We start from the raw sequence: 25231 nt of genomic DNA, 5'->3' as shown, positions 1-25231 counted from the left end.
AGCTCAAAATTTTGGCTACCACTGAGAATGTTTACGTCTGATTACTAAGAGAACTGTAGTGTCCTTAAAATATAACTTTCTTTCTGATTCTTTGTTTCAGATTCATATTAAAAAGATTACAAGCTGATCATCGAATCCTCCTTTAGAGGAAAAAGAAAGAATCCTTGAAAACTTTTCCTGTAAAATCTGACATCCTTAACAAGTCATAAATTGAAAATACTGAGCATGCACCTTATCCCAAATTTCTTTCATTTTCACTTGAACTCTACCTCTTGTGAAATCTACTGTAGATGAGAAGATTGTATTTACCCCTTCTTATCTGATCCATCCAGAAACTGATGCTCCACACTGATATTGTTCATCTGAGGCCTAGGTTGCCCTCCACTTTAATGTGACTTTACCATCTTATGGTTGCAGAACCCTACTACGCTTAATCTGTACTATTTTGATAGTATAGTAATATAGAGAAGTTGTACATATTGTTACATTCCTGGAAGAAGAAGAAAAATATAATTATTGTTAAATATGTTTTATGAAGGGGGTACTTTCGGAGTTCCATTTATTTTCTATAACAAGAACCCTCTTTTATAGATTGTCAGGGATATATATTAAAAATGTTAGGGATATTTAATTTATTAAAATAATTTGAAAAGTACATATTTTTATGCAGTAAAATTTTAAATTGATATAGTTTTTTTTATGAATTCTCTAGTTTAAGTTATCTTTCTACATTTTTCTTTGGAGATGCAAACATAAATTAATACCATATTTCAAATATACTGCCATGTTAAAAAAAAAAACTAGATTAAGTTTCTAAATTATGTAGTTTTGTACACAGAATCTGAATTATGTTCAGTGGCATTAACAGAGTTCTGAAGAGCATTATTCTTTGGAGCTATGAATTTCCACTATGTACAGTTTGTAGCCACATGGAGACCATGTTGAAATGTCTTATTTCATATTATGTACTAAATCTGCAGTGATTTTAGATTTAATCCATTGCATTTTAGAAGAATTTTTCAATTCCTAACTGTTCTTTCTTAAAAAAAAAAAAAAAAAGAAGAGGAAAAAGAAAAAAAAAATTTTAGACATTTCCTAGCCTGGACAAATTCATTTTCTGTACTACAAAAATCAGTCCCCAGCTTTCCTTGGAGTGACAGAGGTTAACCTCTTTAAAAAGAGTTAGTAGTAATTAGATATACTTGATCTACAGCAGTATCCTCTTAAGCAGTTATTGCAGTATTTATTTTAGATACATTACAGTGAATAGTTCTGGTTTACTTTTATTTTGTTCCATTGTTCAAGAATAAGGTTTCAGTTTGACTCTCTTTATCGATCAGTGTAATAACTCGCACTAATTTTACTAAGAACTGAATTTGGCCGCAAGTTAGTACCCTGCCTTTTTGTTTCAAGGGAAACAACAGTGATCTTGAATCAGAAACTCCGTCAGGAACATGAAATGGTTTGGATTAAATCCAGAGTGGATTTGTTGCAGTATTAATGCTGCCAATGTTCTTAAGAGTTTTTCTGTTAGGTGCTAATGTGTAAAGGACACAGGCACAGGAAGATTTAAGTTACCCAGTCAGAAATGGTCGGGAAGGAAAGAGGCAGGATCTTCTCTCTTCACTAGGAATGAAGTGCCTGATTGACACCGGAGGGGGGCTGCTGCCCTGGCTTGGGGATTCTCAGCTGCTGTGAAACAGCCTCCTCGAGCTGACATCTCGAAAGGTGGCACAGTTCTTGTGGGGTGGAGGAATTCCCTTATCCCCAACAGCTCCGTGGCCAGGGCACAGACATGGAAAACTGCTGCGGGGTCCCTAAACTAGGGCAGGGATCTTGAATTCGTGTCTCCAGCAGGAATGTTCTTCTAATGGATTTGGTCTCTTTTTCATGACCTATTAATAAGGATTAGGAGCCTAAACCTGACTCTCCAGCAGTGCAAGCTGAGAGCTGTCACCACTGGGATATGGAGTCAACTTGTGTTTTCTTCTGCCTTCCTGGCTAATTGTGTTGTATCTTAGAGACAGTTCAGCAGTATTCAAGTTTGTAAGGTTTATAAAGCTTAACTACTTCTACAGACCGTAGTCATTTTCTTTTAGCTATGTCATCTGAGAACACAGATAAGATAAGATTTGTACACGGAAGTAAGATCTTCTATTTAGACTAACTGGTGTAAGTTGAAAAAATAAGGAAGCTACTAGGCAGGCCTTGTTTACTTTTTTTCTGATTATATCGGATGCTATAAATAAAATATGTTACTTGGAAAGCTTGCCTTGCCCACAGAGACTGTGGACAAGCTAAGCACTGGCCTCATACATAGAGTTTATTCTTGGAGTAAGGAAGGTAAGGTAATAGGCTCAGAATCCTACCCGAATCTAGCCTGGTATGATGCACAGCCCAGTTTGTTATATGTGCAATGCTATTGCATCAAATTATTACCAGTGGCTTTTTATCATAGATCAACTAGCAAAGGTCTAAGGAAGTATTTATGTTTTCTTCTCAGCTGTGCCTGTGAATGAATGATGCAGACAAGGTAGGCTCTAGCTATTTACTACAATTTAGGTTGCGGAAGTACATTAGATACTGCAGTTTCTTAAAATAAGTAGTTCTGTTGGTAGTGGCTTTCATCTTTTTCTGTGAGTTCGTAAGTTTACTGGTACCATTAATCAAGGATGCTGTGTGCTTACTCTCAAAGCATCACCATTCCTGATGTTTCATAGTAGTTAAGATGAATCATTGATAATACACCTAATCACACTGAACCCTTCCAGCACTGATTGCAGAACTCTGGTGTTACCATTATATTTAGATCTCAAGAACACCAAGATGGAATTTATCAAAAGCAACAAATTAACTAGTGCTTGATAAAGTACGTTCGGTTGGTTGGTTTGGTTTTCATAAAGATTATTGCATTTTTACTGCATTGTACTAGAAGGAATTGGAAATACTCAGGGCTCCTTTGACACTTGCAATGTTCTTGAGCATATGTACTATTGAGATAATTGTGCCACATTAATACAAATCGTGTTCTGTAGATTCAGGTAAATCAGGCTTGGTGTTTTCTGAAAGTTCTGCAAATTTGCTTGGAAATTATCTCTACAGACAGCTATTTTGGGTTTTCAAACTTTCAAATTCTAATCCCCAAGTCAGTCTAGTGCAAGTCTCCCTCCTGGAATTATGCTTGAAATAAGAAAGCTTCAGCTGTTTGGCTCAACAGTCACTAGCTTGGGTACTCTGTGACCAGATGTGCTCCGAATGGGCTGGGCTGTCTTACATATGTCACAAGTTACGTTATTACCGCAAGAGTTCCTCTCAGCATCTTAAACCAATTACCTGATTTTGGGGGAGTTTTTTTCTATATTTATTTAACTTCAAATTATTTTTGTTTTGGTCTTAAAAATCCCCAGTAGGTCAGTGAATCTTATGGTAATCAAGTAATAGAAAGCGTTTCAAAATAAACTGCATTATCCTATTAGCTCTTTCTGATGTTGTTAAAGCCTCAGAAAAGAAGCCGAAGTTATTACTCAAAAACTTCATTTTCTGGACAAATTATTCTTAACTTCATGTATTAGATGATAAACAGACCAGCTGATTACAGCTCTGGCTTTTCTGAGCTGATCATGACTGCTCTGGACCAAGGAAATACAAGTCGCAGTATTATCTTGCTTTGCTCGTTTGGTGGGTAGACTTACTGAAACCCTTGTAAATAAGAAGAACAGGATATGATCCCAAGTTAACACTTTAAAAACAAAACAACTGAAGAGTATTTCTAAAGCTCTGTATAAGGCTTCATGCTTTTGCAGACATCTTAACCATTTGTTGGCATTGATAGAAAATATTCCTATAGGCACATTTATTTAATTAAACATTTATTAAATTAAATGTTACTCACGGACCAATGACAGACTGGACTCCTGTTATATCACTGCTTTTCTAGCTCTTCCAAAAGAAACTTTTAAATATCTTGAGTCAGTCAAGAGCAAAGCAATTTATACTTTGCCCATATGATATATGATTCCTTGAATGGGCTGGAGTATTAGTCTTTGGCAAAACCGTATGAATTTGTAATGCTTTTCTTTCATTTTTTTTTCAAATATATATCATTTCAATAATGCTTGTTTTTTGTTGGAAATGCTGCAAATGAAATATTGTAGTAATTTGTAGTTTGCTTCCAACTTGGCAAAACATTAATTTTTTAAAAAAGAATCAAATTTTTTCAATCCTTACTCCCTTGAAATAAATCAACCTTCAGTTCTATATTCGTTCCTACCAGGTAGGATGTGTTCTGAAAAAGCTAAGGCAAGTAACTGTAGTAGAAATGGGAGAAAGCCCTACATTTTATAACATCGTTACAATCACCAGCATAATGCTGAAAGACTTTTAAGCAACTGGTGTTTTCAGGCTAGCATCAAATACTCATTTAAAAACACCCCACCCAGACATAATGAATTGTTCTTTAAGTGTTGCTTTTTTGACCTTGGTGTTCTCCTAAGGGTTTTTCTGATTTCTGTTGTAAACAGTGAGCAGCTAACCCTTCAGGAAGCTTAATTTTGAGATCTGAAGCCTTGTTTCAAGGGGACAAACTTTGATCTCTCTAAAGGCAAGGTATACAGGCCCCGAGTCCTCCATTGATTTCAATGGTATTGCACCGTAGGGCACTAAACATGAAAAATGTTCACAGTTGAACTTCCCTGAGTGGGTGGTCGCTGGTGCTAGGATTCCTGTTAGGGAATGCTGTACAGTTTAGGCCGCAGCTGCCTGCAGGACAGGAGCTCGTACTTTTAGCCAGGGCGGATGGCGGTTGTGACTGGAGTCCTTAGCCTTCCTTGGATCCGCGGTTCAGCGCGCTCCTTCTTAGGAGGGGAACTTTGCTCAGTGTCTGCTGGGAGGGGAACACAATTCTCTTCAAGCCTTAACAGTGGCTGAAACACACAGTACTGTAAGATGCACTGCCAGCATATTTGGTATTTTAAGGTAAATGTGGTTTTTCCTTAGAGATCAAGTTCTAGTACTGGAATATTAAGTCTTACTGTATCCAGTTTACTCTCGTGTTGTTTTTGAAACTGAATCCTAGTACTCATGTTTCATATTGAACACAATCTTTGGAAAATTGTCATCTTCATTTTCTGGAAGGTGTTGTTTGTGACGGTCAGTTTATACTCCTGCCTTGTGGACTTCACAGCTGTAGGCATTGCCATAAGTCTGTGTGGCCAAATTAACTTGGACTTTCCTTCCCTTTTCATTAACACGCCACTCGTAATAGTGGATGTAATAATACCCAGTGGACTTCTTTAGATTAGGTTTAAAAACTTGCTGCTATATTTGGGAACCTGATATGGGGTCATGTTAATTGTGCCTTTCATCACTGTTTCTCCTGTGTGCCAGCATTGTCCATGTATAGTTGAAGTAATCACGAAAATGAAGTGATCTAAAGTTCTTTCACAAAAGGAAGGGACGGTTCTATACCTAGAGCTACTTGTTGCTTTACCATTGCAACACTGTTAGGAGTTCTACTTTCATGCAATCCCAAGGCAAGGTATTCCAATATTCTTCTTATATAAAACTGCTCTTTGGTGTCATTTGAAACCCTAGTAACGTAGAGCTTATGCCAGTATGTGTAAAATAGCTGCAGTAAGAGTTATGCTAAATAGACTTGTTGCAGTTAAATTTAAGTTACAGTGTACAATTGTTTTTAGGAATGTATTGCAAAAGTATTTGAACAAAATTGCTAACATGTTTACTGTTGTAAATATTTTAATAAAAATGACACTTCAAACTTTTTTTTACACAATTATCTACAATAAAGAGAAATTTACAACCATTTACAATAAGTTCTTAACTGTTTTTCTTTATCATCAAGACAGCTAAGGTAAAACCAAAGTAAACATTAGATAGATGAAGTCCGGTTTTTATTTCACTCTGTATTTATAGAAGGAACAAAGCATCTTGGTGAAGTTCCATCCACATGCTAATGAGATCAAATAGAGCATGATGAGAAGTGCAAACGGGTACAAAAGAATAGCTGTGTTCTTCAAAAATGGCAATGCTGAAAAAGAAACAACAATGAAGCATGTGTAAAGTAGTGCTCTTTCAAAAAAAGGTGCTTTGTCTAGAATGGCCTTGGGGAAAAACAGCAAGAAAAAATAGTACCCCTCTAGAAGGGGTTCTTAGAAGAAGAGGCTTAGAAGAACAGGCTGGTCATCTCTATGCTCTCAGTCCTACTCTCACCACGGAGTTAAGAGTACTTTTGTTAAGCAGTACAGGTAAAGTCCCGAGAAACTGTTTCACCTAAAACTGTACACTTGAACTTGATACAGAGTTTTTATCCAATGCAAACATTTTGAAGTGGATTTACAGGGGAAAAAGAAAACCAAGCTGAGTTGTTACAGGTCTAAAAGAACATGAGGCTGGTATGGTGAAGAACATAAAGCCTGCTGTTGTTTACCCACCTGAAAATATACATTAGGTACATTTTTATCAAACTTTTTAAGTTTTTAAGTGGTAAGTCAAATACTTACCACTGTATCCTAGGAATGTCACATAGATGTAGTAGCCAATTGCTATCAGCCATAACGTGTTCCCAACAAAATATCCGATGACTGAATCAGATATGATGACATCTGAAAGAAACAACTGCTCTCAGCTGTTGCAGTAGAGCATGATTTTAGAGCAGAGAACACATAAAAAGTCTACTTACAATTGATGAAAAACAGCTGGATAAAGTGCAAAATGACTAGAAGTGGATAGAAGGCATTCAGATGAACATCAAAGGCATATCCCCACTCCACATCATAGTCTCTGTTCTGCTGCTTCACCAAGTACTTATTAGAAATGAACCTACACAAAGAGATATTTGAGAACACGGTTAATGCAGAGCTTCGAAGTTGACTGACAAAACACTGGTCTTAGACAGTCAGCCATATGTGATCCCAACTCTGTGCTCTGACGTTTCTGTTATATGGGAGAAAGATACCCAACAATGAGCACTGCTGGTGTTTTAGATTACAGAACGAACCTTGAGACCTTACATTTTCTTCAGCTTAAGGCCTGCCGACATCAGAAAAACGATCCCTTTTACAAGTGGAACAAGAAGTCAGTATGTCCTCAGAAATCAGAAGCTGAGACTGCAGATTTTGTGGCAGCTTTATCTGAAATACTCTTTGTACCAAAAGAAGGGTCAGAAAGAGGCAGACCATAGATGCAGAGTAAAGCAAGGCAAGAAGAGGTTTAGATTCATTAGGCACACGGGAAGCTTTTGCAAAAAAGTTGAGTCTGTACAGAAAGAAAGGACTTGAACCAAAGTGGAGCCAGGTGACTGGTATTTAGGCCTGTAGGAAGCTAACGCAAGGACAGAGGAAAACTAGCAGATGCAGAAGTGTTTCTGGTTCGGGACAGCACAGCCTGAGACACAAACTGCGGGAGGAGAAGAAAGGCATTACTGATTCTATGATTCTGTTTCAGGAAGCATTATACTTATGCTCCTCCTCAGGCATTTTATGGGCTGCTGCCCCAGACAGGACAGAAGATGAGATGGGCCTTTCATCTATCAGATGCCGTTCTTGTATGTATCTGATTCCTGACTTTTCCAGTTAGAATCACAGAGTCATTAAGGTTGGAAAAGCCCTCCAAGACCATCCGGTCCAACCACCCCCTGCCACCAATGTCACCACTAAACCATGTCCCTAAGCACCACGTCCAACCTTTCCTCGAACACCCCCAGGGACGGTGACTCCACCACCTCCCTGGGCAACCCGTCCCAGTGCCTGACTGCTCTTTCTGAGAAGAAATGTCTCCTCATTTCCAGCCTGAACCTCCCCTGGCACAACTTGAGGCCACTCCCTCTAGTCCTATCACCAGTTATCTGTGAGAAGAGGCCGACCCCCAGCTCCCCACACCTTCCTTTCAGGTACCTGTAGAGAGCAATGAGGTCTCCCCTGAGCCTCCTCTTCCCCAGACCAAACAACCCCAGCTCCCTCAGCCACTTCTCAGAGGACTTGTGCTCCAGGCCCTTCACCAGCTTCGTAGCCCTTCTCTGGACACACTCCAGGGCCTCGATGTCCTTCTTGTAGTGAGGGGCCCAAAGCTGAACACAGCACTCGAGGTGCGGCCTCACCAGAGCAGAGTACATGGGGACGATCACCTCCCTGGTCCTGCCGGCTGCACTATTCCTGATACAAGCCAGGATGCCGTTGGCCTTCTTGGCCACCTGGGCACACTGCTGGCTCATGTGCAGGAGAGCATCAGTCAGCACCCCCAGACCCTTTTCCTCTGCACAGCTTTCCAGCCACCCTGCCCCAAGCCTGTAGCACTGCATGGGGTTGTTGTGGCCAAAGTGCAGGACCTGGCACTTAGCCATGTTGAATCTCATCCCGTTGGCCTCTGCCCATCGATCCAACCTGTCCAAGTCTCTCTGCAGGGCCTTCCTACCCTCTGACAGACCGACACTGCCCCCCAACTTGGTGTCGTCTGCAAACTTACTGAGGGTGCACTCAATTCCCTCATCCAAGTCATCAATAAAGATATTAAAGAGGATGGGACCCAACACCGACCCCTGGGGAACACCACAATTACAAGTGGGAGTTTCCAATGTCGCTGTTTGAAAGGAACCTATCCTCTTCTGATCAGCATCAATTTAAGAAGTCAGATACATTACTGAGAACTCTTAAGTGTCCTTGATTCGTTGTACATTTTTCTTTCCACCATTACCAAGAAAAAGCTCTTGGTAAGATAAAAATTCTTTCTTTTGTGCCCTCGCCTTGCCACACTGCAGAAACACTGATGTCCTGTTTTACGGTTCCCTTGCTGAGGTAGAATATATTAATAACATGCTGAGGCCTGGGTTACAAACTGTCTTGTCACTGCCTCTCCCCTTCTCTAACTCTCTAGAAGTTACAAGGTAAAACTGGTAGTAACTACCAGCAAAGGCAACATGCACGAAATAAATACGAGAGACATTGCTTGTAGTGGAAATAATAGCTAAAATCTTCAGCAAGAAGCACAGACCAATTTTATATCACCCTACTTAAACATAATCATCCTCAGGCTTACATTATTTAACCAAGCTGTTCAACCAAATTAAGGAATGAAGATTCTTTTTTGATTACCAACTTTCTGATCTGGAATTATTGCTGAAGGCCAACCAGCTCAGGAAGAAAGAACGCAGAATGAAATGTTCATCATAATACAGACTGATTATTAATTATCTTCTCCAGGAAACGGTAAAGAAAACTATGCCTTTTTTAAAAAGCAAGTTTTAAAATAATTCCATCAACAGCACAAAACCTACAGTCAACACTGTAGTTTACTTTATAATTTTGCCCCAGAGAGGGAACCAAGTGTCTCACAAACAGCAGAAGACTATCAGTGTCTATCTAGTGTCTATCACTATCAGTGTCTAGAAGACTATCAGCAATACTGAACTCAGTTTCAGACGTTAATACTTACCACATTAAAGTTGCTATCAGGAGACCAACACCTACACAGTCTATGAATACAACCCAAAGAAGCAGCTTTATTGTTTCAAAAAAACCCATGTCCAGCACAAATCCAAATCCTACAGTGGACACTAAAAAGAGAAAAAAAATATTATTAAAGTTAACTGCAGAAAAGAAAGGATGAGATTGTAAATCAATATTCTTTTTTGAGTATGCTGTTAGGAAATCTCCAGTTTTCTTTTTCACCTTGTGATTTTTTCAGTCCAACAGTTCATTTTTCCTCCAAATACTAAGTGCATCGCAATTAGTTTATGATATAACTCCTTTACAAATTGAAGAATGCTAACATTAAGCCCAAGTGCAAATTAACACCAAACTTCTATTGCCCTCCCAATTATTTTAAAAATTCACACAATGCTAAAGCAGAATATTCTTTGTTTCATAAAAGCCCATTGTTAACCAAAACCATGTATCTGGTGGGGTATGCTTTTATTTTGGAGTTAACAGCTTTGATATAAGTAACAGCAACGTGCTATATAGAAGAGAAGTCAACCAGGGTAATACTTCTGGGTTTTCAATTCAGTTTAACAATTATATGCGAGAGACTGTGCATAGTTTAATTCTGCAATATACAGAATTGCTCTTAAGGCCTTTATTGGAAAACAGTATTTCATCTATGTTAGATAAACTGGATGTTCAGTACTTTTTAACCAAAGTATTGCTATGTGACGTGGCTTTTATTGTTGTCTGTGAAGTTACAGGGAAGTACCTCGTTCGGAATGCAGTAAGAAGCGAGTTGCAAGAGATTTATTCAAAAGAACTACAGCTCTGCTTCTGGCTTTCTAGCTGCCCAAAGGATGGGCCACCTTCTTTCACTCCATTCTGATTAGAGGATACTCCATACAGACTGGACTTTTCTCCCCTGGAGTGAGAAGGGATACAGATGTGGATCCCCTCCGTCTCCCCCGCACTCACCGCAGAGCCAGATGCTGAGGAGCACCAGGAACGCGGGGTCGTCCCTCGCCCACTGGTCCTTGGTCTGCTTCCTGTAGTGGAAGTTCCTGTAGACCCTCTGCGGCGAGGTGAACAGGTAGAGCATCTGCCAGAGGGCGAACTCGAAGTCCATCTGTCGGAAGTGGAGCAGCCTCCGCAGGTACTTGTAGCGCTTCGCCCCGGCCGTGTGCCGGGCCGCGTCGCGGGGGCTCAGCGCCCCGTTGCCCTGGCTGCGGGCGCTGACGGAGGTGGTGGGCAGCATCGCGCCGGGGCGGGGCGCTCAGGGGCCGCACCTGCCTTGGCACACCGAGGGGGAAACGTCCGAGTTCAGTTTGCGTTACGCAGGCCCGAAGCAGGCCGCGAGCAGCGCCGGCTCGGCTGGGCAAGCTGCGAGCGCGGGGGCGGCCATTTCGCGACCCCCCCCCCCCTTCCCCCCCGGGGCGGCCATTTCGCGACCCCCTCCCCACCCCGGGTCGGTCATTGCATCGCCCACCCCCCTGCTCCCCTTCCCCCCCCCCCAGCCGCAGGACCCCCAGCGCCCCCCCATGGCTCGCACCCCCTCACGGCAAGGCAGAGCCGGCGGGGGGACGGCGGGACCCCGGCTCGCTTCAGCCCCTCAGGCGGCGGCGGGGAGCGGGCAGCGGCGGCGGGGCCCCTCGGCGGTCCCCACCTCACCCGCAGCCTCTTCCGGCAGCGCTGCCCCGCGCCTGCGCGGCGGCCGCTGAGGGAAGCGCCAAGATGGCGGCGGCCGCCCCGGGCCGGTGGCGGTGCTCGTGTGGGGCGTAGCGGGCGGCGAGGGGTCGTTGGCGCCGCCATGCCCAAGTACTACGAGGAGAAGGAGGAGGACGGGCGGGCCTGCGGCGGGGTGCGGGAGGACCTGCGGCAGTGCCTGCTGGAGAGCCCCTGCGTGCTGCAGGTGAGCGGGGCGGGCTGAGGCAGTGCCGTGAGGGGCAGTGCCAGCCCCTCTCAGCCCCGTCCCCAGCGAGCCTCTCCTCGTGCCTCTCGGCGTCCCCCCGAGCTGCGGAGGGTCCTCAAAAGATAAAAAAAAAATAATCCTTTGTTTGTCATCCAACAGGAGAACAAAAGCCCCAAGCAATGCTTGAGGGAAGGACACTGTAGAAGTTTGCAAAATACGTTTTTTGCATGCAAAAGGTCGATGGTAAGTGCCCGTGTGTTTTCTTCGGCCAACGGCCAGGCTGCTTTCTGTCCCTCTCCTTGTTTTTTTAAACAAAACACTTCAATTCGGTAAAGCTGGTGTCACTAAGCAGTGTCACTAAGCAATGTTTAATGTTCTTGCTTCTGAATTTCATGTAATAAGTGTGAATATTGCCCACTGTTCTCATTGAGAACAACACAATTCTAGAGTGAATAAGCTAGAAGAGATGCATGTCTAAATTGAATCAGACTTAAAATGTGGCAGCTAGGGTAAATGAGTTACACGTTCTTAGTATTGCTTTTAGTAAGGCTTTGATTTAAGCACTATTTATGGATCGTGTAGTCTTAAGATACTGACTTAGGCTAATATTTTTTTTTTTCTGTGAGGTCACTGGAAAAAATGTGTGTAGATAATTCTTTAGTTAGAAGGATGTCCTGCTGAAAGGGACTTTCACTACTGATGCAGGCTTCTGCATTTGAAGGTAGGCAGACATTGTTTCTTTTTGGAGGACTCAAAAGAGCAGGAGTTTGTGTTTTTCTTAACTGAGTTGTCAAGAAAGGTAGTGAGAAGCCAGTTGTAAAAATGTAATTAGATGATGTTTCCCCAGTTTTGATAGGAGTTCCTTATCCAGAAATGCCTTGCTTGTGTTTCCGTAACATTTAAAATAGCTGAGTCATGGCAAAGATGGTATCAGATGGTATCAAAACTTTGTAAACACTAGTAATAAAAGCCCCCCCCCCCCCCCCCCCCCCCCCCCACTTTTTTAAGCCAATTGTGATACCTAGTGAGGGATATACAGCTGGAAATCAAAGTAAACATCCTGTCCTGTACAAATTGCATTAATTTGTGACAAATGGATGTAAAGATATGCTATGTATGTAATACTTTAAATATTTACCATTTGATACTGCAGCTGCAATACATGTGTCTCTAGATGATGGGTCTGTGTTTCTGTCTGTATATCGTTAAGCAAGCCTGGTGAAACAAGTGTTCTAGCAAAGTGTCTCTAGTCATGTGGGAAGAGGCCTGGCTCTCACCTGCTTACATTTAACTGCTCCAAATTCTGAGGATGAAGAGTGATGTTTTTCCTGTCCTCTTAACTCTGTAAATCTTTGTGATAGTGCTCTGCCAAAGCTGTTACTTGATATAACAGTGAGGCCAAAAAGAGTAGTTTTTTTAAAAGGTAGAAAATAAATGCAACTGTAAACTTTAGTATGCTTCAGATATAAAAGTAGCAACAACGTTTAAAACAGAAGTTGCTTGGTTATTGGACAAGCCCATTGCGAGTTAGCTCTTTAATTTTGCTGCAGTTCTGAATTCTGAAAGAGGATCAGTTATTGGAGATAAGATACCTATTCAATCTAATATCTAGATGTTCTGGATGTGGCTCAATTGCAATCTGTATCTGTAATCTTCAAGACTGACTATCTAAATTCATAAGAACTCTATCAAAATCAAAGTATGTTTTTCTGCTTTACTGGGAAAGAACTTGCCATTTAGTTTCAATCGGGGTTGCGTGAGAGATTATATTTTAGCTTTACTGACTTGCCCTCTATTAAATGCTGGTTTTTTTGTAACTGCCAAGAATAAACTTAAAGTTTTAATAGGCTGAATATTTATTTCAGTTTTTACTGATTTTTTTTTTTCCAGACACTTTCTGTATATGTTATCCCTGTCCTCACTGACATTTCCAGTGACTCTCACTTAAACCCAACCTGAATTTTCCTCTTTCTACTCATCAGTTGTTGGGGGGGAGCTCTTAGCAGATCTACATTCCTTTGTTTTCATGTGTTCCTTGCCAGCCCCCAATGCTGTTCTTTATTCGTGGTGTTATAGTGTTTATTTCAGAATGCACAGGGTACTTACCACTTCATTTTAACTTTATATGAGATTTAAGGTAGTATAATATCTGTTTAACTGGAAAAAAAAACACCCTATGGCATGTTGGTTATATCACTAATTTTCTGTACAGTGACTTCTGCTTTATTTTGTACTTTATTCTGATGTTACCAGTGCCAAAATAGCATAAGCGCTCTGAAATACTTCTTTTGTAGGATGTAGTATGATCTTAATATATTGCCTTCAATTTTCAGTTGGATGCCAGGGCAAGATTCAGAGGAAAGAAGGGATACTGAAGTCCTTGTGAGAAAGAGAGCCAGCCGCGGGAAATCAGGATTCATCAGCACATTAACCAAAACAGAGGCTTAAGTAAGAAGATTGTATCTGCTGCATCCTTTCGTGCAGTATTTTCATAGAAGGTATCTACTGCTGAGAATTCTGACAGATTGACCTGGATGTGCATTTAAATGTTAAAAAGAAGGTGTGCATAAAGCTGCAAGTTCTGGCCAAAATGGGTACCTGTCATGCACTTGTAATAAAATATGTATAATCAGAATAAGCTGCAAAAGTTATCACTGTGTTTTGAAGTTAAATTTTGGTTATATTAACTCTGATAACGTTTTACAGTTGCAAATAATACAGAATTACAGACTTGGGGCTGGTACTTGACAGGTATGCCAGAAGATACCTCAGGACAGAGATGTTTCTGGAGTTGATGAGTTGACCAAGGTTATGAAATGTGTGTGCAAGCTGCTTCCTTCCCAGTAGGTTTGTTACACAATAACCCTGCACTAATAGGTAGGAGTGTCAGTGCTTTGCAGTGCCACGTATACAAGGGTGGCATCTTTTTCCTTGTGCTACAAACGCCCTTTAATATGATGTTGGCATACCTGTTTGTTAGCATGGTCTAGTTGTCAGATTGGACAACTAGATTAAAATATGGTTTCTCTAAATTAAATGTCTTAATCAAATGTCTGATTAATCTTACAGTAATCTGATTTCTCATTGTATTGACACAAGTACAACAGAATGATACCATTATTTTATTCTGTAACTTGAGTGCTGTATGCCAGGACATGGCTAGTTATATACTGTTGGATGGGGGAGGAGGGAGTTCCTGACAGGCCAACAGGTAAGGAGACCGTGGATGCTGTCACCGTATTCTAGAAATAGTTACAACAGTTTTTAAGTTCCTCTGGGATGATGCTGGACCATCCATTTGCGTTATTTTTTCAGGCAAACATAGAGTACTCATCCCAACATATGTACAAACTATGAGTGATGATTTGGACCTTACTGTTTGTTGGAAATTGCGTTCCACAAACTGTGAGAATATTCCTTGTTTTCGCTTCGTCGCTTCTCTGAATTCTTTGGTTTGCATTTATGGGTGTAAAAAGTTCAAATTGCCATTCGTGTTCAATTAAATTTTAACTGGTTTCTATTAGAACTTAAACTCATGCTTCCTTTATTTATTTTTTTTCTTGTGCTCAAGAAAAATTTCATGTAACTCCATAAGTTATGGAACAGATGCAGTGAAAAAGCAAATGAATGGAGGAAAATGATGTTTTGCTTTACGTTGATCAAGGGTGACTGGCAGATCTGCCTGCAGCATGGCAGTGTTCTTTCATATGTAGGTAACATCTATGTTAGTCTCTTGCCACACCTTGGTAAGGAAGCAGGATTTATGGGGGTAGCAAACATTAAATAACACTTAAACCATGACTAGTCAATATTTGCAACTTTTGTTTAAGAACTTGTTCCTGAAGAACGGGTTTCTTTCCCTCAGTTCCTTCCTTCCTTACCTGCCTTTTATATAAGAAATAAGTAATAATATAACTCACGTAGAAACTCAAGTACTTACAGACAAGCTGATTAGAAGCAAGATTAGGAAAGAGTGAGAAGGGAGAAAGCCATAGTAACTTCTTTTCTTGGCTAAAACTTGCAGCCATGTAGCTGATTTGCATTTAGTCTGAACAGATGGATGCAACACTTACTGTTGCATTTCATCAATGATAAAATTGATGGCTTCTGTGAATGAGCATGTTGATGATGTAATTCTGTCTTGAGAAACTTCCCTGTGATAAGTCAAAGTATGTTTATATTGCTTGTATATATAGAATTTGCATATTTTTTGCAATCAAATCAGCACTGATGTCACAGTTTCATTTTCTGATGATCACATGAAAACTAGTTCATTTGTTGAAGTGCTGCAAATGTTGTTTTCCACAATCTAGGTACCACATTATCTATATATAGTAAACTGCTGAATTGATGTGATATCTTTGAGACATCTTAACTTTGCCCAGGGAGGTAGTGGCATCACCGTCCCTGGGGGTGTTCAAGGAAAGGTTGGACGTGGTGCTTAGGGACATGGTTTAGTGGGTGACATTGGTGGTAGGGGGATGGTTGGACCAGATGATCTTGGAGGTGTTTTCCAACCTTAATGATTCTATGATTAGTGCTCTAATTTCAAAATATTACTCACAAGCCTTCTTTGGAAAAAGGTAATTAAATGGGAGTAAAACCAAATTTAAATCTACTTGGCAGATAATTAAATGTCACTTAGAGTGAATGCTACAGAGTAGGAATGGGATGTGGTTTGGTACTCGAGGAGTCTTCCACTGGCTGCCTTACTGCAGGGGACTACAGGCTCGATGCTTCATGTGGTCTGTTCCTTTCTCTCAGCCCTAACCACTGAACTTCACCTCATGGTGCTGCAGAAGCTCCTTTGGGGAAGGAGCAGACAGGAGAGCACAGGCAGGTGACTAGCTGAAGCTATTTTTAGTCATTGGCTTAATCCAAGTGTTGAAATTACATCTAGCATTTGGTACTGAATGCATCAGGGTTTCATAAGGAATTTAACAGAAGTCTTACAAGATTTGATCTGTTACAATTTTTTGGTGTCAAAACTTCCTAATGGTTCACTGGGTTATCTAGACCACCATAAAAATGCATGTACTGCGTATCTAAATACTGACTTGCTCAAGAGACTATCATTGTTCAATTCCAATATTGTGTAACATCATATTCTGTCTAAAAATGACTAATTATATAATTGCCTTGGGAGTTTAAGCACTGTTCTACTTGAAAGCTGTTAGTGTTTCCTGTGTGACTTCTAAAAATAATTTGTTTTATTAATGGAAAGCCCTAAATACTCCAAACTTGTGCACATGATTGCAGCTTTCTTTCTTCTATTGCAGAAAAATGTTTTCCTTTGAACAATCTGACATTAAGTCTTGTGTGTTGTGCTATTCCAGTTTTCTTTTATTTAAAAATACAGATTTCCAGCCCATGGAAGGTTCTGCAAGATTGACCATGTAATGTCTTGGAAGTTGCGAAATTGGACTGCTGAGAACAAAAGGTCAAAATGGTGCCCAAAGGCTCCTGGGTGTTTTATAACCACTCCTACACGCAGTGGTAATAATTCCTGTCAAGGAAGTGCAGGATGCAGCTTGCCAAAACCTTTCATTGCTGCTCTCGCTTCTCCCATTGGTTTCACGTGGTGGTGGAGTTCAGGGGTGCTGGATGCTTTGAGTTCCACGCTGCAGATGGGGCTCAGCCGATGTTGGGACATGTCTGTTGTTACCACATCTCATTTTGTCAGGGAGCATGTTCTCTCCTTAGTCCAGTCCTGCAAACACTTCTGTATGTGCATAGCTGTAAGCACCTATTGCAGAACTACTCACATGTTTATTATGATTTAAAAAAAAAAAAAGGTTGCAGTCATACTGTGGTCTGAAAATTCGTTAGGACAATTCTTGCTGGTTAGTATACAAAGGTAAGCACGTTGTTTAAGCAGAATCTGTTTAATGAAGGCCCACCTGTATGTACTGAGGCATGAAAGAAGGGGGTTGGCTTTTAACAAGGATGCACTGCTGAGTAATGCTAAAGTGACACCTCTGAAAAGAAAGGACATGGCACCCTAAAAATAATCGCTACTGAAAGCTGTTCAGCTTCCTGAATGCATGCATTTGTATTACAAAAAGCTTTAATCACTGGTTGAACAAGTTACGTATCCTTTCTTCACTTCTAAGTTTCTGGAGAGTAGCAGGTTGGATGATGGAGCCTGAACTTTTGAAAGGTACTTTTAATTTTTTTTCCAACATAGACTTTTTAAATAATAGTCTTATTTGAGTGGAACCCCCCAACAAACTAGACTGATACCTCATACTCATAAGAAAGACACTTATTGAAGTCATCTTCTAAAAATTCAGCCCCAGAATGTAGGTGGTAAGTAAGCGGTAGCTGTTGTTTAAGCCTTTTGTTGGAAAGCTTTGAAACATGGAATTGCAGCAGCTTTGTTGATGTGATGAATTTCAGGAAGTATTCATGCTGCCGTAGCAGTTGATACATGATTGTTTAGGTTATGTATATTTATTGTATGTGTGTATATCGACCATTGTGTAAAACTAAGATCATGGCAGAGTTTTCCATCATAAACTGCAGTTGACAGAACAGTAACCAGAAACTTTAAGATCCTTTCTTTATCCAAACGTGCATGCTGAATTTTTGCTTTATCTGTCTCTGTCATGGTTTTGCTGCAGTTATCTTCAGAAAATTATTTACCAATTATTTCTGTAAGTGGTGCACTCCACAGTGACTTACTTGGTTGACTCTATCCGGAAAAAAATCTGTAAACATAGAAGGTAGCTTCTTGAAGTGAACTGTGCTTTATTTTCAGTATTTACAGTAGGTTGATTAATAATGCCCTTAAACATTGAAGGGAGAAGCTTAATAGCTGCTTAATGATGTTAATAACAGGTGATAGATTTAAAATGTTGATGTATTTAACAGATAAACATTGAATTTATTTTTATATCAAGCTGAGATTTTTTTTTTCCCATGATGAAAGCTTTCATGTGCTATATTTTTATTTTTTTGCAGCTAGGTACTAATGGGCTGCAGTGAAATGGAAGGGAATAATTTCTTAAAGATTTCTGGTAGCAGAGGAAATAAGTGAATCTCTGTGACTTAGTACAAGATCTCCAAAATGATTTTTGCAGTATTACTACTGTTATTGTAAAAGGAGTTAGGGAGAAAACAGTGAATCTAGGAATTGGTTTGTAATTCATAAGTTTTATCATAACCATGCTAATGTAAAATTGTGTTGTCCTTCATTATTGTGAAGGATGAGGAATATATATTTTTTCTGACAATGCGTTTAAAACTAAATAAAAATACCATAACATTTTTTGAGGAAATGCATACATTGAGTTCCTAAAACCTTGTGTTATGCCTCTCTTAGTCCCATCACAAAACTGTAGTGTTTTTTTAAGAAGGAGATAAATCCCTGTTACAGGGGTTTTGAGTGATCTCTGTATATGTAAAGTCCTCTCTTCTTCCCTTGTATACTGTTGATTGTGCTTCTTAGGTGTGTGTCACATTTTGTCCCAGTGTGAAGTTGGGATCTTGTATCCAATTCCTTCTCCATTATGACCCTGATTCCATTTTCAGTCATAGTTTTTCAGTCTGCTGTTTTCCCAGTATTCAAGGTGTGCCTTTGTAATCTTTGCCTGGATGTATAGCCTATAACCTGAGATTTGCCTTTATAAAACAAACAACCCACATACATTTTATCAGCTGTTCCAGATCTGTCGTGGGATGGCCCAGTCCTTCTGTTTACCATATTGCTCTCATTTGTGGTGTCCACAAAATCAGCAGTGAATTTAAACTTGCTTTCATGTAGTTGAGGAAAATGTTGAGCAGTCCTAAACCTACTGACAGTCCCAGGGCAACTGTGGCAGTGCCTCTGCTCGAGTACACCTCCCCTCTGGCAGTTAGGTTTTGAGGTTTGCTACTTAGGTGTGGTTGGCTTTGTTCTGAACTGTGACCAAAGATAAATGTTAAAAATCACGTATGTTTGACTAGGCACTGAAAGCAAGCTCTCCTCTGTAAGCTCTGTCTATGGCTTTGAAACAGAAGTGCTTGGATCAGTCCTACTGCCCTGCTAAAAATTGATCTTCACCACTGACAGGTGGAAAGAAAAATGACAAATTCAAGCCATGTCCCCTGGCTTCTCCCCCAGCTTCAGCTCATGTTGAGGTCTCAAGCTGACAGCTTTAGCGGCAGGCAAATTAAAATCCTTATACTAGGGTGATGCTGGGACTGACTCAACTCGGAGCTGGCAGCAGCCCTCTGCAGATCTTACAGGGCAGGCTGGGGGGTATCCAGGCAGCTGTGTGCCTCCCTAAATCCCTCTTCAGTGCCTTTTCTCCCTGCAGTTCCCGCAGGACGTGCCCTCTCCGAAACGCCCGGTCCCCCCTTGCCGCGCCCGTGGCGTCCTCTCAGCGCCGGGGTTGACCAGGCGGCCCTGTGGCTGCCGCTCAGGGCGGGCCGTGCGGGGCCCGCAGGGGGCCGGGCCCGGTGGCGGGGCGGGGCAGGGCCGCTCCCGGTGCCGTCACCAGCGGGCTGGCGGCGGAGCCTCGGCGGGGGCCGGCGGCGCTGCGGCGGTGAGCGAGGCGGGGAGAGGCCCTGAGGGGCGAGGGGCGGCCGGGGGGGCGGCCATTATGTGGGGTCGGGCCGGGGGGCGGGCGCCATTTCGTCGCCGCCGCCGCCCGCGCCCTGGGGCGGGTGGCCGCGGGTCTCGCCGCCCGCTCGGCTCCGTCCCCGGCGTGCCCGCGGCACCTGCACGCTTCTTGCCCCCCCCGGGGGGCACCGGGCACGGCTGTCGTGGCCGGGTGCCCCCGCCCAGCCCTGGCGGAGGGGGAGCTGCGCGGCTCCGGCGGCGATGCCGCGGTCGGGGAGCGGCAGCGAGGGGCGGAGAGCGGTGCGGTGCCCGGGAGCCCGTAACCTCCGGTCGTTCCTTCGGGTTTTGTCGTTCCCGAAAGGAAGCGGGTTGCTCGTAGGGTTTGGTGCACGGCTCGGCGGGTTGCAGGGCACAGCAGACCTGCCTCCGCGGTGCTGATGCGCCCTCGCCCCTTTCGCTTGGCTCTGGCAGAGCGGCGGGCGAACGCAGCTGTGGCTCAGCCCCGCTGGCCTACATTTCCCCCGTACAAAACCCAGCCGAGTCAGCTGGTGATGCTCAAAGCCCGGCGAAGTCAGCTGCGGATGGCCAGGGCTCGGCGTGGACTGCACGACGGCGGAGGGGCTCTTTTGCCCGTACAGCCCGGCACCCTGTGCTGGCAGCAGCCCTCCGTCTGCAGGCCGATGCGATTCTTCCTGCACAAGTCTGTAATATCAAGCTTGACCATACTAACAGCTTGCAGGGAAGGTTTTGGTCTTTAAGCAACAGAAGCAGAGGCTCTTGTATGTTTTTATGCCCTCAGACTGTAAAGCAAAGGAGATAAGCTTGCAAAACCCTGTTGTCCTGGAAACCAGATTATCTGTTTCCCCTTGAGAAACCGCCATATGCTAATGCTTATTTCAGAAGGTTGTATTTTAAAAACTTAGCAAGGTTTTTCCTGCATCTGAAGACTTAACTCGGTGAGCTACCTGGCTTCTAGGAACTCAGCGGGCCCGCAAAGGAAACGCGATGTTTTTGTAATTCTCCCTCAAGTCTCTCAGACTCTCGATGCAGATGTTAGGTGGAAGCAAATGGGGGCAGAAGATGGACATAAACCATTTTAGCAAGAGTTTGAAATTCAGTATTCTTAAATTTGGAAGTCTGGCGCTTTCCAAACTTTGCAGTGGATGTGGCCCCTCTGATTCGCTTCTGCCTGTTGGCAGTACCAAGTTGTTAGCAAGTCATGATTTCAGAGCTGTTTTCAAGTATCCATGTCTAGGTTGTATGCGTTTGTCTCGATAAATGACAGTGTTGCCAGTGGTTTAATTTATTTTTAATGCTCTGATTTTAACTTAATCTATAATGGATGGCAGGTTGTAGAGGTCCACGGAGAAACAAACAACCTTGCCAAAATGCGACAAGGAGTTGCGTGATCTTAGGAGGGTGGCTCTGTTACCAAAGACAGTGATCAAACCTCTGCAAAAACTCCTTTACTTCTGTCCCACTTGCTGTCAGCTGAGTCAGAAGGCATCAGCTCTCTCCCCAGGCTTGTTTTAAATGTTCCTTCAGCTTAAGATCTGAGATATGTTGAAGGTTGGACATCATCTGTCATCTCAAACCTCTTTAAGTTCAGTCTGGTAATGCAGGTGCTGTATTGAAGGGAAGAATTTCTCCCTGTGGAGCGAAATGGGCGCTAGGAGAAGTGGCTGCTCTACTTCCTACACGTTCTGGTCTCCTTAATCTTCTTATTGTTGTAGTAGAACTGGGAAGGAAAATAGGAAGACCAAGGATCCCCTGCAGCTCTTGCCTTCCTGTTAAGGTGAATCCAGGCATCTGGAATGTGCTTGGTTACAGCAAATTTTAATTATCTAATTACTAGTACATAAGATACAAATTTAGAATATAAGAATACCTCCTGGACCCCCTTTGTAGATTACTTTGCTGAAAATACTTCTCCATTTCTTGCCTGGGTGTTGCTCGGAGATGAAGCTTGAAACCTCTACCTGTGGGGAGGTAGCAGGTCGAGTACTGCAGGCAGCGTAGCTCAGAGCCCTGTTTTACGTGCTCTTTGTTTCTGCCTGTCACTCCTGTTCCTGTTTCTTTTCTGACAAACCGAATTTCCTCTCTATTGTTGGATTATCTACCTAAATCTCAAACAGACATCCTTTGCAGAAAGGATGTTGGAAAATGACCTTGGAAGAAGAAAGCTTTGGGGCGTATCTACCTCATCCACGTCAGTCAGGCAGCTCGGCATAGCCTCACGTGTGTTTGTCCAACACGTTGCTGTTTAACCTAGTATGATAAGTTCTTTACCATAGGCGAAGTTGTTTCCTCTGGCCTTCAGATACAAGAAGTTTCCCTTTCCCATTTCACAGCCATTTACTGCTCTCTTTCCTTCACTTCCAGTGATATTTTCCTTGCAGTGGTCTGCGTACTGCAAGGAAATTGTCACCGCGGATCAGCAGCAGGCCGTCCTGGGAGGCAAAACCAAGCAACAAAGCAAAAGGCAAAGCAGGCTGAGCAGTAAGCGTGGGCCGAGTGAAGTAAGGAAAATAAAAGGGGCATTTGCAAGTTCAAGAAGTGACCGAGAGAAGGGTGTGTGTCTTGGCTGCGCAGGGGAGTGGTGGAGTCATAGCTGGCTTTTGTGGTTTGTACGGCACGTGTTAAGGGAGGCATGCAAGAGATAGCAGAAGGAAACTCCCGGGTCGCTTACCTGGCGGTTGCTGCTGTATTTTCCCTGTTTCAGGAGCTGGGGTTAATTGCGTTACATTAGCCAGCACAGGTAGAGAGATCACACTTCTGCTTCTGCCAGGCTGCTGAGCTGGCCGCTTCTCTCTCTCGCAGAGGAAAGGGAGGTGCCAGCTCTGCAGAAATATATTTGCACTTCTTGAAAACAATATCTGAAAGCTGCAGTAAAGCGCATTCACTCAGGAAGAAGGCTGTTCCTGGTCATTTGTACTTCTACCAAGTGTGAATTTGTTGAATTTATGATATTTTTTCCAAATATGCAATAAGTACGGAAATGGAAGTGCCAGGGTATGTCCTAACTTAGCTAAAGCCATACTGATGAAATATGAGAGAGTAACATGATTTTCCCTCTAATCTTCAGGATCTTGATCTTAGGTGAAGGAGATTTTCTGTGCTGCTGACATGAGAAAGGATTTCTGTGCAGCTGAGGTTTGTGAATGTGTGCCTGTGCTCACTGAAAGTTCATACAGCAATGAGCTGTTGTTACGACCCAGTATGAAATCAGCAGAATACATTGAGAAAGCCATTGACATTCTCGAGTTGGTGCGTGTAGACCTGGCCCACTCACGGGAATATGACCTCTTCCCTGTTCTTGTATTTCCCATGAAGGCCTGCGTCGCGTTTGTGGCCTGCTGCTCTGTCATGCTGACAGAGGAGCCTGTTGTGTGCGAGCTGCTATTCCCTAAACGCGGCTCTGTTCTTCCAGTTTGCTGCGGGCAGAGCAGATTTTGTGGTGGAGATAACTGAGTGGTGTGAAAGGGAGTAGCATGTGAGGAAACGAGCGTGGAGACAGAGGGGAAAAGTGAAGGAGAAAGCAGAGAGGGTGTGAGCGTAGATGGTCCCTGCGGGAAAGAGAAGAGACTGCGACAGAAAAATACACGCAGCATGGTTCTGATCCGCGTTTCGTAATGCTTGCCTGTGGAGCGCTTTACAGCTGTCCCTTCTGCAAAGAGCTGGAGAAGGAGCCACAAGCCCGTCGTGCCAGCAGGGCTGGGCGATGCCTGCTGGTAGCACTGCACCCCATGGCAGGCACAAAGAAGGGGAACGAGCGCATCCTGAGCCTGGGCAAGGGCCTGGCCCTCGTCCTGCCTGTTCCATCTGGCTGACAAAAATTTTATATCACCTCTGTAAACATTATAAGAGTAATTATTCTTTCCACCAGTTCATGTTAATATGACTAATTATAGGAAGCGTAGGTGTACAGGTGTCACCCGTCTTTGGCAACAGCACCAAGTGCTCAGAAAGAATTAGATGCCTGGAATTTCGCCTTGCAATGAGTAGGACAAGTCTCTTAAGGTAGAAATTATGACCAATAGGGGAGGAACAGAAGATACTGGATTTGCTGAGAGTTTGTTCTTCCCGTCTCCCTAACTCAAAATGTATGGGCGTTGCCATGTTGCTTGAGAAAACTTGAAGAAATACTTGAGAAAGCTACATGTGCTCTGACCGAATCCTTTCCCCAGCCTGTTTCTCTTGGCAAGAACAGATTACCCAAGAATAGTTATTTTTTCCTGTTAGTTTGACCAGATCTGTATTTTAATAAAATTATCACTTTCCAAGAAGTAGTGATAAGAACTGTATTTCTGATAGAAGTGCTAGTGGCTATGGTAGCAGCATTTGCGATACAGGCTTCCAGCATGAGGCTTAGGTTTGGGCTAAGAGATGGACAAGGAACAAGCCACGTTAACGCCGCATCAGGTTCTCATGTAGCTTTCTATCTCTGTTTGCTATTTCTGTGTCATGGTGTCTGAAATGTTCTGTACTTTATATATTAACGGCAGATTACAACCCTGTGTTCCCAAGAGGCTTTCTAGCTGCGAGCAGGCAATCTGTTATGACCCGTAGATTATATACCCTATAAAAAGATCGTACAGCAAAATATAGTCCGTCAAGAAATCTACACAAAAACTTCGAATCTGCAATGAGACTTTGGATGTGTGCGCTCTATTGAACTTTGAGAACATTTCAGGTTAAATATCTAATGAATATATTGAATGAACGTGCCTACATAAAATATTTAGCAGTTCCATTGTGAAGCGTAGGTAGACCTGTAGGTAGAGAGATATATATGTTCAGGTGTTTTCAGAAACAGGGAACTTCAGCACCCTGCGGGCTTGGGTGTGAAATGAGCAATTGTATTAAAATCTGTTAGATTAAGTAAGCATGCTGCTAAAAATGGGCTGGTGGGATGTAAATGAAGCCATTAGAAGTTATCAAAGGCTCAGCGTTGGCTTTTTGTATGTGGACTGTGCTGCTTTTCAGTAGGAGCACAATGCTGTCACCTCTCCGCAGGACAGCACTGCCCTGGGCGAAGCGATGGTGGTGGAGTGGAGGCTTCTGCCCTGCTGTGTAGGAGCAGCTCAGCAATTAGGCTGGCTGAGAGGCACAGGGAGCCTTGGAGAGCTGCCCTAAACACACCCTCCAGTCCTAGTGGAAAGCGGGTATGTGGGAAGATGATTAGGGGGGAATGAACTGCAAGGCATGGTTGTAGATCAGTGTTATTTATAGTGAGATTTTCCTTTCCAGGAAGAGTAGTGAGAACTTTAGATGTCTCCAGGGGCTAAAAACATAGTGTAGGAATAGAAGTTGTTTATTTTCATGCTTGTCTTTTGTTGCCTC

The 25231-nt window shown here is 42.7% G+C and overlaps 3 protein-coding genes across 7 annotated transcripts in view; 2 read left to right on the top strand and 1 right to left on the bottom strand.

The window, feature by feature from the left end:
* Positions 1 to 5825, top strand: part of MGAT4A (alpha-1,3-mannosyl-glycoprotein 4-beta-N-acetylglucosaminyltransferase A) — a 76369-nt gene extending 70544 nt beyond the window's left edge. For both annotated transcript variants that reach the window (XM_080575506.1, XM_080575507.1), the window contains exon 16: positions 101 to 5825. In XM_080575506.1, the coding sequence (XP_080431632.1) occupies positions 101 to 127 (27 nt within the window). In that variant the 3' untranslated portion in view covers positions 128 to 5825. The remainder of the gene's footprint in view (positions 1 to 100) is intronic.
* UNC50 (unc-50 inner nuclear membrane RNA binding protein) lies at positions 5737 to 11123 on the bottom strand. 2 transcript variants are annotated; one of them, XM_080575509.1, is made up of 6 exons: positions 10984 to 11123; positions 10410 to 10724; positions 9445 to 9565; positions 6698 to 6837; positions 6519 to 6620; positions 5737 to 6046 (listed from the first exon to the last, which is right to left on the bottom strand). In XM_080575509.1, the coding sequence occupies exons 2-6, from the start codon at positions 10687 to 10689 to the stop codon at positions 5910 to 5912; spliced, it is 780 nt and encodes a 259-aa protein (XP_080431635.1). In that variant the 5' UTR covers positions 10690 to 10724; positions 10984 to 11123; the 3' UTR covers positions 5737 to 5909. The 2 variants fall into 2 exon arrangements, with proteins under 2 accessions (XP_080431635.1, XP_080431634.1); XM_080575508.1 differs by having other exon boundaries at positions 10410 to 10720; positions 10984 to 11119.
* Positions 11124 to 11210: 87 nt separating this feature from the next.
* Positions 11211 to 25231, top strand: part of COA5 (cytochrome c oxidase assembly factor 5) — a 75989-nt gene continuing 61968 nt past the window's right edge. The window contains exons 1-4 of one of the 3 annotated variants that reach the window (XR_013944729.1): positions 11211 to 11343; positions 11503 to 11586; positions 13677 to 13841; positions 16703 to 18610. Coding sequence is in view for 1 of the 3 variants with exons in the window: in XM_080575510.1 (XP_080431636.1) it covers positions 11242 to 11343; positions 11503 to 11586; positions 13677 to 13718 (228 nt within the window). In the remaining 2 variants the exon portion in view is untranslated. Of the gene's footprint in view, positions 11344 to 11502; positions 11587 to 13676; positions 14876 to 16702; positions 18611 to 25231 lie in introns of those variants that run through there. The other 2 variants (XR_013944728.1, XM_080575510.1) reach the window with 2 other exon arrangements.

This window comes from Anser brachyrhynchus (assembly GCF_964034855.1).
Source record: "Anser brachyrhynchus genome assembly, chromosome: 1".
Lineage (NCBI taxonomy): Eukaryota > Metazoa > Chordata > Aves > Anseriformes > Anatidae > Anser > Anser brachyrhynchus.
Note: the sequence above shows the minus strand (reverse complement) of the source record. Positions and strands in the feature narration are given on the sequence as shown.